Source organism: Siniperca chuatsi, linkage group LG3 (genome assembly GCF_020085105.1).
Source record: "Siniperca chuatsi isolate FFG_IHB_CAS linkage group LG3, ASM2008510v1, whole genome shotgun sequence".
In the NCBI taxonomy this organism is placed as follows: domain Eukaryota; kingdom Metazoa; phylum Chordata; class Actinopteri; order Centrarchiformes; family Sinipercidae; genus Siniperca; species Siniperca chuatsi.
This window is the reverse complement of record NC_058044.1, coordinates 16,696,487-16,710,941: the sequence shown is the minus strand read 5'-3', so window position 1 is coordinate 16,710,941 and position 14,455 is coordinate 16,696,487. Positions and strand designations below refer to the sequence as shown.

The 14,455-nt window shown below is 41.2% G+C and overlaps 1 protein-coding gene across 2 annotated transcripts; it reads right to left on the bottom strand.

Moving 5' to 3' along the window:
* Positions 1 to 2,167: 2,167 nt before the first annotated feature.
* On the bottom strand, positions 2,168 to 14,302 carry crmp1 (collapsin response mediator protein 1). 2 transcript variants are annotated; one of them, XM_044190727.1, is made up of 14 exons: positions 13,854 to 14,302; positions 11,778 to 11,866; positions 11,322 to 11,506; positions 11,026 to 11,190; positions 10,384 to 10,445; positions 10,157 to 10,237; positions 9,202 to 9,270; positions 8,974 to 9,094; positions 8,682 to 8,838; positions 6,971 to 7,112; positions 6,696 to 6,866; positions 5,676 to 5,855; positions 4,098 to 4,263; positions 2,168 to 3,909 (listed from the first exon to the last, which is right to left on the bottom strand). In XM_044190727.1, exons 1-14 carry the CDS (start codon positions 14,202 to 14,204, stop codon positions 3,818 to 3,820), a joined length of 2,031 nt encoding a protein of 676 aa, XP_044046662.1. In that variant the 5' UTR covers positions 14,205 to 14,302; the 3' UTR covers positions 2,168 to 3,817. The 2 variants fall into 2 exon arrangements, with proteins under 2 accessions (XP_044046662.1, XP_044046663.1); XM_044190728.1 differs by lacking the exon at positions 13,854 to 14,302 and adding an exon at positions 12,910 to 13,356.
* Positions 14,303 to 14,455: the final 153 nt, after the last annotated feature.

Sequence of the window (14,455 nt, the reverse complement as noted above, 5' to 3'; positions counted from 1 at the left end):
TGAAGGTCAATAGACATTAGAAATTCCTACTAAATTACTACCTACCTACTTATTGTTAGTTTTTGGATTTGGATTGGATGTTGTTCACAATTTGGCTGCATTCAGAAAAGAAATCTAGCATATTTTTTGGTTTATTGCATAGTAGCTAGATGCAGCTCAGATATGAACAGTAGGGACCTGAGGGGCCATCAGTGATAGAAGAAGAGCACAGCTGGCTCAGTAATTTGCCTGGATGTAGTCGACCCTCTGTTAGTCCCAAACAGCAGCCCAGTTCTTTCAAGGGATGGAAAGTCTCTGCATTGTTGGCACCTGTTCAGACTTCTGTATAAACACATACAGCCACTGTTTTCCACTGTTCTTCATTTCTGTGATTTCATGACCTGCTCCAGAAGATGGAAAACTTGCATAATTTCAGTCTCACAAGCTCAATATTACATCCCTTTGGTTTGCTCCCAGAGCAGATGGCAGTGATAACATGCAGGTCTCTGTTGGTCTCTGTGAAGGTGATGTTGTCTGGAATCAGTTCATCTGTAGTAGAAGCCAGAAAATGTTCTTTTTACATTTACAGTACAGTCTGTATGTTATAAATAAAAAACATCTGAACCTAGTAGACTCAAAGAGGTTTTAACACAAACCTGCAGAAAAGTCAAACTGTGTGCTATTACTACTCTGCAATGCATTAAAGCATATTTTTAACATTTTGCAATGTTTACTGAACACCCTATCTGCTACGCATGACATTTAATATTCTCTTATATTTCAGAGATAGTACACTGAAAATCTTTGTGGTCTTTCTATATATATATATATATATATATATATATATATATATATATATATATATATATGAAGATCATGTAGAATGGGAAAGTCGCTCCATTGTTAGTAAGGCAAGGCCCTGCACTGCATTGCATTGCAGATAATGCTTGAAGGTGGAAAAAAATGTATAATGAATCAAGCATTAAAGGTGGGATAGAAATGGGATAGAAATGACACATCTAATCATGCACACTCAGTCAATGTATACATACTGTACATATATATAATTTTCCTGGCTGGTCTCGAACATTACAAATACAGTATAATGTGGGAGAATCTTAGCAGGAAACTACAGCAAAGAAACCTTCAAGTGTGTCACAGTTTATGAAAGAGTGCATTTTGAAGTGATACTTATCTTAATATTTATGCAACTGTACAACTGGAGTGTAAATTTAAAAACACTAATTTCAAACAAACTCATCTATCAAAGAGTTTTCCTTTGTGAAAACACTTTAGAACAAGTGATGCCAATCTCTGCCAGATGAAATGTGAAAATTAAGGAAAGTAAATTTACTTTTATTGTCAAGGACTACAATAAAAGGAAACATTCCTCTGGGACAATAGATGGGTGTAGATATACTACAGATGTGGCATAATTAATTATATACAGTGTTGTGACACAGTGAAAGTGAAAGCATTTTCAAAGCTGATAACAAGCTGACAATTACAGTATATAACAAGACTAAAAGTTTTGTGATATATTTGTGTTATTATTAATGGCACTTAGAGACTGCAAATTCACAGTATTATATGCGACCGAAACATGTTTATAGTGTTAATGTCATTACAGCCTACATCCAAACCTGATCCATTAAAATTTGTAATTTCATACACATGTAATATTTGTTTTTAGTCATTTATGTGCTCTTTCCTTTTCTAGATAAAGTTTCTCATCTGTTTCCACCTCCATTTCAACTTTAAACTATCCATTTCCATTTTTTGCATTTATTTATTGCTTACTTTATTGCATTTTTTTGTTGTTATGTACATGTGTCTAAATCAACCCACTCTGATATAAATTGAATTTAAATATAGGGTTTACTCTTTTATCTTTGTTGTCATCACAAACACATTTGTCCTTGTCAAATAAGAATTAATTCTCAGACGTAATCCATGGTTGTCATGCATTTAACAAATCCTCATAGAATGAATGTGGTCAAAATCACCTGATTACACCTTTACCATAACATAGGATAAATAAGAAAAATGCTTCTTTGTCCACTTAATATTTATAAGTTTTAAGGTATCAGTGAGGCTTAGTGAATTTTCCCAGCATGTAAATCACATTTATAACACATTTCAACATTCCCTTGTCTCTGACACAAAATGAAACTATAATGCCACAAAATTAACACAACACAGATTTTTATTGGAGTGGAATTGCTTGGAATTGAAATCCTGTTTAAGATTACCATCACAAAATTGTGTCTCACCAGGATGTGTATGTCTCTGTGGCCATGTGTTGAACCCATATTGTCCTAACTGAAGCACTTGCAATCAACTTGTATTTGTGTGCCAGAGAAATTCAGCAGACAAAGACAAAGACATGGCATGAGAAAGGACTTGAAGTTCCGAATCACAATTACAGTCAGAGCCACACATAATATTAGTTATAGTTAAACTGGTATTAAACTTTCAGGAATGTTTGTTTTACCATTTTTGACAACAGTCAAGTTTTTATTGATCATTTGGGGTACCATTGGAGACACCAGACAACAGCAACAAAACAGAGCGGCATAGAAACACTAAAGGTACCAACAAAACATCCAGAAGCAATTAAATCAAATAAAAACAGCTTATAAAGATTCTTAACGAAGTTTTAAAGAGCAGGGGTGGGAGCTGAAGCCCTTTTACAGCAGTGAGTTGAGAATGTCATTACAACAAAGATCTATTTCTGGCATGAATGATTGGCAGAAAACTATCGCACACATCAAAGTCTTTACTGTGAAACTCTATTATGTAGGTACAACAATCTAGAAATTAATGTTGCAGTCGACAGCTATTTTTGTATTTGTTTCAACTGCTCATCTACTTTCACACTTTAGAGGAGAGTATTGACACATTTGCATGTAGTATCTGATGGTGGAGAGGAAGTTGCATTGATTTTATTGAAGTTCACAGTAATGTTAAAATAAATGAATGTATTCTGAACCTAGTAACAGCTGGCTCTATCCACAGTGACTGTCCTTACTGTATGTGTTCAAAGCATACATTTACCAGTATAAGAATAAGTTTGTGCTGCTGAATACAAATGTGCCTTGAGTACAATTTTCAGTGTTCCTCCATTGTAACAATAAACCACAAGTAGTGCAACATCTAAAGACATATCCATGCAATATGTATAACTGATCCACTTGAGCCACATTGAAACAAATATTGCCAAGATGTTGAAAAACAGATGCGGGAGAAATCTGTTATTTCTTCAGCTGCCCACCAGATGGGTGGAAAGGAGCACCATGTCTGAGCAGACCCACACAGTAAGACGTGGGATGTGAGGAAGAATAAGGAAGTCATGCTCACGGAAAAGGAGATAACAACATTATGACATAACACTGAAGTCACATTTGGGTGCTTGGAGGGGGTCCAACACCGGATCTGTGTGTGTGTTTGTGTGTGTGTGTGTGTGTGTGTGTGTGTGTGTGTGTGTGTGTGTGTGTGTGTGTGTGTGTGTGTGTGTGTGTGTGAGTGAGTGAGTGAGTTAGTGAGTGCTCCGATCATGAGTCTGTGAGTTTTTCATATTTTTGCATGACTTGGTTGATTGTAACTCACGCTCTTCTTTTAAATGGAAGTATTAATGTGCTTCTCCTCTGTGACCACGGACTCAAGGCAAGCTGATAAAAATCATAATGGTCTAAAAAGAGCGTGTCACCATTGTACCAAAACATACAAAGGTATTCATTCATGCCAGTGTGCTCACACTCTTAGTCATACACATACACTCACACACACTCAAGAGGTGAAACCCCACAACAACCACACTTTGTGCACAGTCAAGTCTTCAACCAAGGCTGGTGATGTTGGAGCGACCACCGGGGGGTGCTACAATACGGTGGCCAGACCGACGGGGGATGTTGTCATCAGTCTGTGCCCCTGGGAAATGAAGACAAAATTAAAATATTAGATTTATTTACTTAAATATTAGAGATTTATTTTATTCAGAACATCTTCAGTATACATAAAAGGCCATGTAATGCATGTGGATATCTATGTTCCATTTAACACATTAAAAGCATCAAAGGAATCATTGGATTTTAACTTAAATATATTATTTCTGTTACCTGATAGACTGAAGTTGGACTGGTGAAGATTGCGTATTGGTGGTGGTTGGTGAGAGGTGGGTGATGATTTGGCCGACGGAGCGGGAGTAATATATTTGGGGGTAGGGACCACATCATACACAGGGCCGTCATACATCCCACGAGTGACGCCCTGCATGCCCTTCACCTGGATAGAAAACACAGAGACACAAACACAAACCTAACCTATTAGTCACTCTTCAGAAACAAAATAGCCTGTAACCCATCCGTGACACCATAATACATGACTAATTGGCTCAATTGTTTTTATGGAATCAGCTGCTGTCAAAATGATGATATAATGTAACCGTACAGATTGCTGTGAAATACATTTTGTCACCCACATAGGTGATTTTAGCACGGTAAAACTAATATAACCAGTAAACTTAGGTTGTTAAACTTTGTTGTAAAATACATTGTTTTCATAACTTGACCTATAGTTATTTTATAGCTTCTGACCAATCTCACCTCAGTTTTCCTACCATAACAATGCACAACAAAAATTAGAGCATGGCAATTGACAGTTGTCTGTTGGCTTTTAGGATTTGTGTTTTTGGGTGTCTATGATACTTTTTACCTTGTCTGCTTCCTGAAAAAAATGTTATCGATTGTTCATATGATTAAATTTTCTAGTTTTTTAGTATCTATTTTCTAATATTTCTTAATGTCAGACAATGAATGCCTGTCTCCACCTTAAAGGTCCTGTATACGAGATTTTGAACATTAATAAAACAGCAAACAACTATTTACTATATAAAGATATAGTGGAGAAATGGCCTCCTGAGCAGAGAAGGACACACACTCCCTCCATATGTGTTGTCATCCGAGCTTCTTTGTTCTTTGTTTTGGTAGCCGGTCTGGCCACACGTGCATGTTAGTGCATGTGATTGTGATTGTTGGAACAGTGGAAAGACTAACAAAGACAGTTTTAGTGAGTTTTATTTTGATTCTGTCCAGTTTGAATGAAGTGCATTTTACAATGATTGGCGTGGTAAAATTACTGTTTTTCTCAATGGAGTCTGGTGGGCTGTAGCGCCCATTTGTTGCTCAGAGATGCTGGTGTTCTAGTGTGCCATTTAGTGGCAGTGAATGTCACATACACCTCCTTTAAAAAAAAATTTGGTGGACTGTAAAAACACCAGGGACAACGATGGAAATAAGTCTTTATCATTCGATGCCTGAAAAAGTCTGATATGTTGTATTTTATAAATATATTAGCATGTTGCCAATAAACCAAACCAAATTAAACAATGTCATTAATTTATCAGTGTTTTTTAAGTATTTTTGAAGACAGTTTAAAAAAAAAGCAATAGTGCAACTATAGGGAAACTATGAAACTGGATGTTGACTTCCCTTCTAATCTTTTTTTTTTTTATCAATTTTTTATTGATTATTGTATAGATAGGGTCACATACAGTTGTCCATAGTTTTCTTCAGAATAAAACATAAACAAGGAAGTGACCCTCTGAAACCCCCCCCCCTCGCCCTTCTAATCTTTTAATGGAAAATATATTTTTATACGGCTGCAGAAATGTCTTTAAAATCATCTGTGTACTGTACCTGGTCCCTGAACTTAACACGCTGGTAAGCATGGTCCGGGAAGTGCTTGCGGGGAATAAATCGACCGGTACCCTGCTGAACCTGCAGCTTGCCTTCCTCATAAACCACCCGACCTTGACTCAACACCAGCGCTGGACCTCCACGGCACTCCAGACCCTCAAAAATGTTGTATTCTGAAGCCTGTGTGGAGAGGGACAAAGCATTCAAGACAAAGAATGTGGAATTAAGCAGATGAACAAGGGAGAGCTCTTTCATCCCCCCCACACACCACCACCATTTAGAATACTGATACCCTACGCTGTCTTGGCCTACTGTGCTATTTCAGCAAGCGTTGTATCAGAAGGCTTAATACATGTAGTAAAATGCAGCAGTTGAGAAAATGGGGGATGAATAAGTGAGAGGCTCGGGGCATATAGGAGGAGCAACAGTGTGAATACAGGGGGATGGGCAGAGAGATGGTAGCGCAGAATGGATGAGGGGTGAAGGGGGATTATAACCTAAAGCCGGCACCAGTCTGGATTAGGGTCTTTGAGAGTGGCAGAGCAGACTGAATACATTTACCACTGTCTAATATCGTCACTGTATTGTGTCACATTGCTAAAGGCAAATTTTCACCTCCTTGGCCTGGCCGTATTATTCTGATACTACCACACGTATGCAATATGGCATCATGCTGCTCACAGTAATGCCAGGCTTGATTGAATATTATATTCCAATATGTACTCCAAGTACATTTCAGGTTTCTCTTCACCTCCTGTGATCTTTCGCTTGGTTTTGATACTATGTCACACTCTACCATCTCCCATATTAAACCCTCTTTCCTGCAGCCTTTCTCCTGACCTTTATGCGCTTCTGCTCCCTCAACTGATGCAGTATCTCAAGATCAGTTTAGCTGTCAGAGCATCAGTTTAATTACCCTCTTATTCCTTGTGTTCTATTTAACAGTTTATCCATCCTCCCTTTTCTTTTACAATCTTTCCTTTCCCTCTCCCCTATTTTCCCTTCCCCTTTTGCTCTCACCGACTGCTGGAGTTTGGCAGTGATGGTTTTGACGCTGTCAGGGTCCCAGATGACAATATCAGCGTCAGAGCCCACCGCTATCCGGCCTTTGCGTGGGTACAAGTTGAAGATTTTAGCAGCATTGGTAGATGTTATTGCCACAAACTGGTTTTCATCCATCTTTCCTATGGCCTTAGAGACAGAGAAGTGGATGTTTAGAGTGGTAGACAAAAGTCACACTAATATCTACACAAAAGACAAAACCACACACACACACACACGTCCTCATTGCTCACCACGGCCTTGTCCCAGATGAAACCCATTCTCTCCTCCACTCCATTGGTTCCCTCTGGGATCAGGGTGAAGTCATCTTTACCGATTGCTTTCTGGGAAGTGCTGTATGTGCAGTGAGCGCTGCCCACCACCTGGAGGTCCCCACTGTATCAAGACAACAAAATGATATGAAATCATCAGCATACCCTTAACACTGCACTGATTAACCTGTCAAATGTTGTATTTTTCCCTGCAGAGTTTTGAAATGCCTTGAACTCTTGAATACAGGCAGCTCAATATTTGTGATCAGTTAAAGGACATTTGGCTGCCAAAATCAGTTAAAGACAATATTCACATTCAAGCAGTCATGATAAACACAAAGACAGCCATTTCTACTATTAGCCACCAGGTGTCAACATTGAGCATGTAAGTTAAAGTACAAGTCATGTAGCGGCCTGGGACAAAAAAAAAACCAACCAGCGGAACCAGTCAGTATGGTGCAACGCAGCTGCAATACCAGTCCCTAAAACCTTAACTAGATCACATCACAAAGATACACTACCTTATCAAAAAGCCATCAACATACAGTATATACTCACTTTACCCCTGATCATACAAGAGTCTGAATTTGACTGATAAAGAGCTATGATTAGTATAATTTCTCATCTATGGCCTTTTATTCATTTGTTAATTACAGTCATTACTTCATGATAATGAGCTGTGGGATCATCGCCCCAATGCCATGAGAGTGCTTATTATGGAAATAATGGGTCTCACTGAGATGTGAGGAAAAGTGTTGCTCTTTTGTTCACGTCTCTGAAAAAGAACCTAAAAATACACCCTGTCACTTCAGCAGAAGCTCAAACACAACAGCAGTATCACACCACCGGTGTGACAGCACGGACCCGCCCTGAGAAGCTGGAGTTGCAGACGAAGGGTGGAGGAGGAGTGAGGAGGTGGAAGAGGAGGAGGAGAAAGGCAGTTGGTAGCCAAGGCAACAGATGATGAAGGATTCTAGTTCCTGTGCTATTTATGGAATCTGGGACAGTACACAAAAGTGTACAGCAGGATGTTCTGTGCATTGTGTAGCATGTATGTATGGAAGTGAGAAGTGAAGTAGGTTTGGTCTGGAGCACTTTCTCCCTCTCTGTGAATTACAACTTAACTTACAAATATTCATGTATTTTACCTTTATACATTAATAACAGTTTACATATGTTATTATACTTTATACAGACATTTAAACAGTTAAAGCAGCTTGCAAATGATTGTACAGTCCTTTATCCATTATTAAGTCTCTTCTTCTCCTCATACATACACCTTCACCTTCTCTCCATCTGTTTTTCTTTTTCACTGAAGCTGGCCTGAAATTGTGCATTACACGAGCAGTTGTTTGTGGCATGAATGCCAAACTAATATCTAAGGGTAAACAGTGAGAGTTAGATCCTTGTAGGTGTCTCCTTTGGTGTCATCCAGCTGATTTGCATTTCACTTTCAGATGAGGTTATAGCTAAATTAAGCACTTCATCTGCCCTCACTCTGCATTGATTAGAAAAGTTTTTAAATGTTCCAGTGTTCATGAAATATACGGTAGGCTATATTTTGTCAGGCTTCTCAGAGCATTATCATCACATACTGTAAAACACTAGGGCCTTGCATTAAAAGGAGCCTTTAGTGCATTTACTTTTACATTTGCATCATGTGCATCCATTGCTGAAAAGGTTTAAGACGTACCAAGCCAGCAGTGTGTGGAGGTGGTCTGGGGTTGTGGGGTCAGGACTCAAAGGTGGAGAGGTCACATAAGCAGCCGCTTTGGCCCAGTTCTTGCTCCAATAGTGAGAGCCGTCAGTGGCCAGGCTAGCTGTAATTGGCTCCCCAAAAACTACAGAACCTGGATGGTAAGATAGTGGGACAGTGAAGGTTAGGATGTGAAAAGAAGTAGAGTCATTAAAATAGAATCAGACACATGAGACACCTGAGAACCTGATGAGTAATAGACATGGAGCGAAAAGAAAGAGAGGCTGACCTTTCCTCCGAGCCTGGGCGATAGTGTCGGCTGCACTCTTGCTCATCACCTTGGTGATGTAGACAGGACAGTTCACACGATTACCAAGAGTGATAGCACGGAACACCGCCTCAGCCTCCAGCTGCGTTGAAAGGAAGTAAAGAAAACATCAAAACCTATGGATGTGTGGATGAATAGATGGATGGGTGGATTGATGGATGGATGAATGATTAACAAAAATTATATCACCTCTTCAGGACGGCTCAGTGGATGGCCTTCAGGTCCGGTGATTCCCATTTTGAGGATTTTTCTCTGTTCCTAAAATAGAAAATGTCAACAATTTCATGATTATCTTTAGAAACTACTACAATAACTGTCAGCATTACATACAGTACTTGTCAAATCATATTTTACCCACGTTTGAGTGCCTTTGCTGGCATCTCATGGCTGTAAAATGAAGATCTCATGGTCTGTCATGCTATCAAAGAAAATAAAGTGTCCGTTGTAATCCTAGAATGCCAATGCACTGTGGGTAGCTTTTGCTGGCTGCAGTTGTTGTACTTCTGACAGCGCTGTCTGGAGAACAGCAAAATTAGTATGAAAACCAGAGCCACACCCCCCTGCTGTTTTTTGGTTTTATTGTTTATTCTCAAGGGGTTGGTGCTTCTAAAGATTTTTCAATAGCATCTCTCTATTTCCATTACAGTTAGGTTAACAAGTATGTCATTATCATTCATCAGCACTCCGATTATCATTCATTACCATCATTTATCTTCACAATCATCATGGTTTTTGCCATAATTGTCCCCCTAATCAGGACCATCATATGACCACAACTACCACTTCTCATCACTGCTGTCAGCATTATCAGCACCTTCACCCTCATCATCTTAATCACCATTACATCATCATTAGTAAAATAACAGTCAACAGCAAGGGTGGCCTATGTTAAACCTGTCATACCCAGCAAACTGCAGCAGCAGCATTAATCCTCTCTCTCTCTCTGAGAGCTGGGGAGTTATGTAACAAGAATATCTGCAGTGGAGGTTGCAGGGGACTATAAAGGTAAAAGATTGGCTATGACTTAGTTCAGCCATTATATATTATTAGTTATTTCACCACAGTAAACTGCTGTGTCTGGAGGCTGAGTAAAGACACGGTGTTACTTGAGGTATGCCTATGAGGTATTTAGCACTTACTGTACCTGAGCAATCAGGTCTCCATTTTCAGCATGAACTAACACCACAGCACCCAGCTGCTTCAGGAAGGAGAAAGCCTCATACAACTGAGGGAGGGATGAGTCCAAAGAACAAAACAGGGATTTATAGTGAAAGGAAAGAGCAGAAGGTCAGAGATTTACATGAGGAAATTAATAATTAGTGTGTTTGTGCAGTATTAGTGATTAGTGCAGTTAGTGATTATGAAACATACCTGAGAGTCTGACATCTGGTACACATTCCTATAAGCCATGTACACTTGGAAGGAGTTGATACCTGACAACAGTGGAAACGATGAATGTGTTCATGACAAGAAGGTAATAAAGAGAAACTCAGCAGCAAGGATTACAAATTGCATGAGTGTAGCCAAAATCACGAAATGCAATAAATAAAGTCAAGATGAAGGGCAAACTTCAAGCTGCAAAATACAGAAACTGATTTACAACCTCATCTGACATACAAAGAATGCAGAGGATGTTTATGTCTAGCATCTGAGCCAAGAATCTCCCAACTCCCAATTTTATTTCTGAAAGAAATTGGTCACACAAGCAGCTGCCTTGGCTCAGTTGCTGCAATATGTTGTAGCTGCCCCAAACGAAAAGTGATTTTTTTTACTTAAAACAGATTACAAGCAAAATTTATACACTGCCACCATGACAGCACCGTAGTGAGAACAATGGATTTCCTCTGTGCCTTCACTGTAAGAGGATTCAATGCTGAGCCAAATTGTTTCTAAATCTGTCCCTCTTGTTCTTGTGAAATGGGTCCAAAATAGGGATGAACATGGAACTGAAACAAGAATTACAGCAATGACCACAGCTCTGAAATATTATGGAATAACCAAAAACTGATGTACCTTTCTCGTGCACCAGCAGCTCCAACTCATCTTTAACGGTCTCATTCCACTGGGGGATGTCTACGTGCAGGGAGTAATCACAACATGCCTTCTTATCAGCAGCCTCCTGCCAGCACTCAAACGCCTCTAGCAGACTGTCCCCAGGCTGGGGGGTCACATGATCAACTGAAAGGTTGGAGGAGTCAAACGTTAAGATGGAAAGAGTGCCACCAATATTTTGATTTTACACATGAACGTGGTAACAGTATGTACTGTGGCTGCATATGTGCTGCCGTCGTCTAGACATCCACACTCACTGATCATGGTGGTGCCCCCAGCAAGTGCAGCCTTGGTGCCCTGGAGGAAATCATCAACAGGCTGTGTGTCCAGGTAAGGCTTCATCAGACAGGTGTTGACATCTATCCCCCCAGGTATCACCATGCGGCCATTAGCCTCGATCACCTTGACATCCCCCGGTACAACTAGATTCTCCCCCACCTGCCTGCCAAGGATCAGATACATGTAGAAACAAAGGAGTAGGTGAAAGGGAGGCGAAAAGCAGAAACGAGGAGGTGCAGAGATGACGGGAAAAGATGTGGTGCAGGAAATTATATGGGTGTGGATAAAAAGGGGATGTGGAGGATGATGAGATGGAAAAGGGCATAAAGGGAATAAGGAAGTGAAATCATTATTGACTGCAGAATATTCACAATACTCAATTTTTTTTAATGCCTCTGCAGTTATTTGACATAATTAGCTCCTTATATACGCACTTGATCAGCCCATCCTCAATGTAGACATCTGCATAGAGAGACTGATCATCATTGACCACCCGCCCTCCTTTGATCAACAGCCTTTCACTCTGCAGGGGAGAAGTACAGAGAGAAAGAGAGAGGGAGGGATGGAGGAAGGAAGGGAGAGGTACAGGAGGGGTTGAATTCAGTCCTGACATTTTGATATATTGCACAATCAGTTATGTAATCCATGAGTTATAGCAACATTATGACAGTGCAGTGCAGTGGATGAGGGTGGAAAGAAATGCATAGTCACACAAGTGATGTGTATGGGTGGGGCCTCACAAAAGCTAATATTAGTGCTGTTTGTCTTCCTCTCTTATTTGAAGTAATTGTATGTAGGATGAGATTAGTAAGTACAATAAGTATAATCAAATATTGATTGTTTAGAAGCACAGTGTTAAACAAGTTTTTCTCAGACTACAATGCTCCACACCCTCTACCACCATGGAAGGTGCCTGGCAACAGCATTAGGAAGATGTTATGTCTCCATGGTAACCAGTGACCATCCATGGTTCGAGATGACGGCAGCTAACAGCCCTGCTGCTTCAGCCTCTTTAGCCAATAAGGATGCTTCCAAACGGAAGAATGTGAATACAGTCTGGCGCGTGATTTTCTGTCTCAACCATGAAATGTAATGCTTAGTTACATTAATTGTATGTTGGCTTTTGGATTCATTTGGCATTTAATAATACTCTGGAATGAAAGAGGAGGATTTCTCCAGAATGCATGCCATAATTTTTGCATAGCCAGAAAAAAGGATGCATCTTTGCACAAATCCAGCCTCACACCTTTTGTGTTGTTTTATGCAAGCCATTGTTTCCTGTGCGACTCCTGGTTCAACCGTCACGTCAACCGAGTTAATCCCCGTGACAGGCGGCAAGGTTACACAGCACTGTCCAACCGTGAGCGAGAATACGCGCTCAGACATTGAGAATTGTCACCTCTCTGTCTTGGGTTTGCTGTTTCAGGAGAAACAGTAAGGGGGCCTTTTGCTCTTTGCCGCCTCACTAAGAATTTAATCCCCTCTCTGCTGGCATTGGCAGTAGGGATTTGCATGCAAGCGGAGAGCTTCTCCGGCCAACGCCTCAGACCAGACCGGGTCTCTTACCGTCAAATGGGGGATGCTCTTCTTCCCCTGGTAACTGGTCCCAGACATCTCCGTCGCTCTGCCCCCGGGTAGTCAACTCAGAAACGGGTTGCGATGACTCCGGCGCCCTGCGCTGCGCTCTGCGCCCCTTTGTCTCCCCCCGATGTGTGTTAGTTATTGTTTCCGTGTGTGTGAGAGGGAGAGCGATGAATCCGCCGCCGTACGGCTGCGTCAGGATGCGTGGAGCGCGTACCGCAGGTGACGGTCCTGTGCGTGCGCGCGTGCGGAAAGCGAGCGTCTGCCCGGTTGCGTTGACGGCACAGACAGAGACGGTGTAGGCTGCCTCACACCCCCTACACGCGCACACATAAACGGCTCACGTGAGAGGACAAAAACAATACAGCGTCTGTCGCTGTCCAATTCAGCACCACAGACTGAGATGAGCGACATTGTATAGACGTGTTTGTGCATTTGCATCTTTTTGAAAGAATGCTGTTACGTAGACGTAAACCAAAATGGCCAAACTGCAATGCAGCACAAAAGTTAATCATTTATTCATTAAGCAGACTGAGGCATTCGTCTCAGAATAACAACTCCTGATGGGTTAGAAATGAATAAGGCGACAGTCTTCCAAAACGACGCCAATACAACACATTTTGCCTACTAAAAAATAAAATTATTAGGTTAAAATCCTCCAAAATAAGACGGTGTACATCACAGTAGGTTAAAATTATTAAATTAAATTATTCAAATAGGCTGTTTATGCTTTCAGCTAATAGCCATTGTTGTTTTTCTAAATAGACCAGTAGTTCTCCACCAGATGTGTTCCATGCGTTTTTGTTACTGCACTTAATGTATTAATCATATTTATTGGGAAGCCTGTTCATACATGACACATCCATCAGAATTTCAACCAAAATGCCAAACAGAGAGAAAAAGCCAAGGAGTAAAATCGTCAGTCCTACCTTCCCATTTGTGCTTTCCCTCCCCGATGAATATCTGACCTCCACACCGGGACTTCCTTCGTCTCTCTCCCCGGGCGGGTTGGTCAGTGACCCCTCCCGGGCCTCTCTGGGCGTCTTGCTGATGGGATCACCAGTGTCCAAGAGCCTCTCCCGGCTCCCGCTTCTCGGGGTGCGGCTCCCTTTCCTCCCCACCGCGTAGTTATCGAAGTCTATGGTCTTGCTTTCAAACGCCCCCTCCACTGAGCTGAACATCCCGTAGCTTTTCCTCTGGTTCGGCCCGGTGGTGATCGGTCCCGCCAGGTAGACCGGTAGCTCATCCTCCCGGTTCCACTGCCTTCTGCAGTCAGACATTGTGGCTTCCACTGGAGACGGAGACGTCCAACAATCTGAAACGATGGAAACAGGAGTCTCACTTGTTGTACGTCTAACCGGGTCACGGACAGCCCCGCCTCTCAAGCGCGCTCTGATGCTGTGAACTGTGAACAGCAGCTCTCTCCGGGCTACCTAAGAACACAAACACACACACACACACACACACACACACACACACACACATCAACAAGTGAAATGATGCAGTGCTCCAATTTTAATAGGAGTGTGGA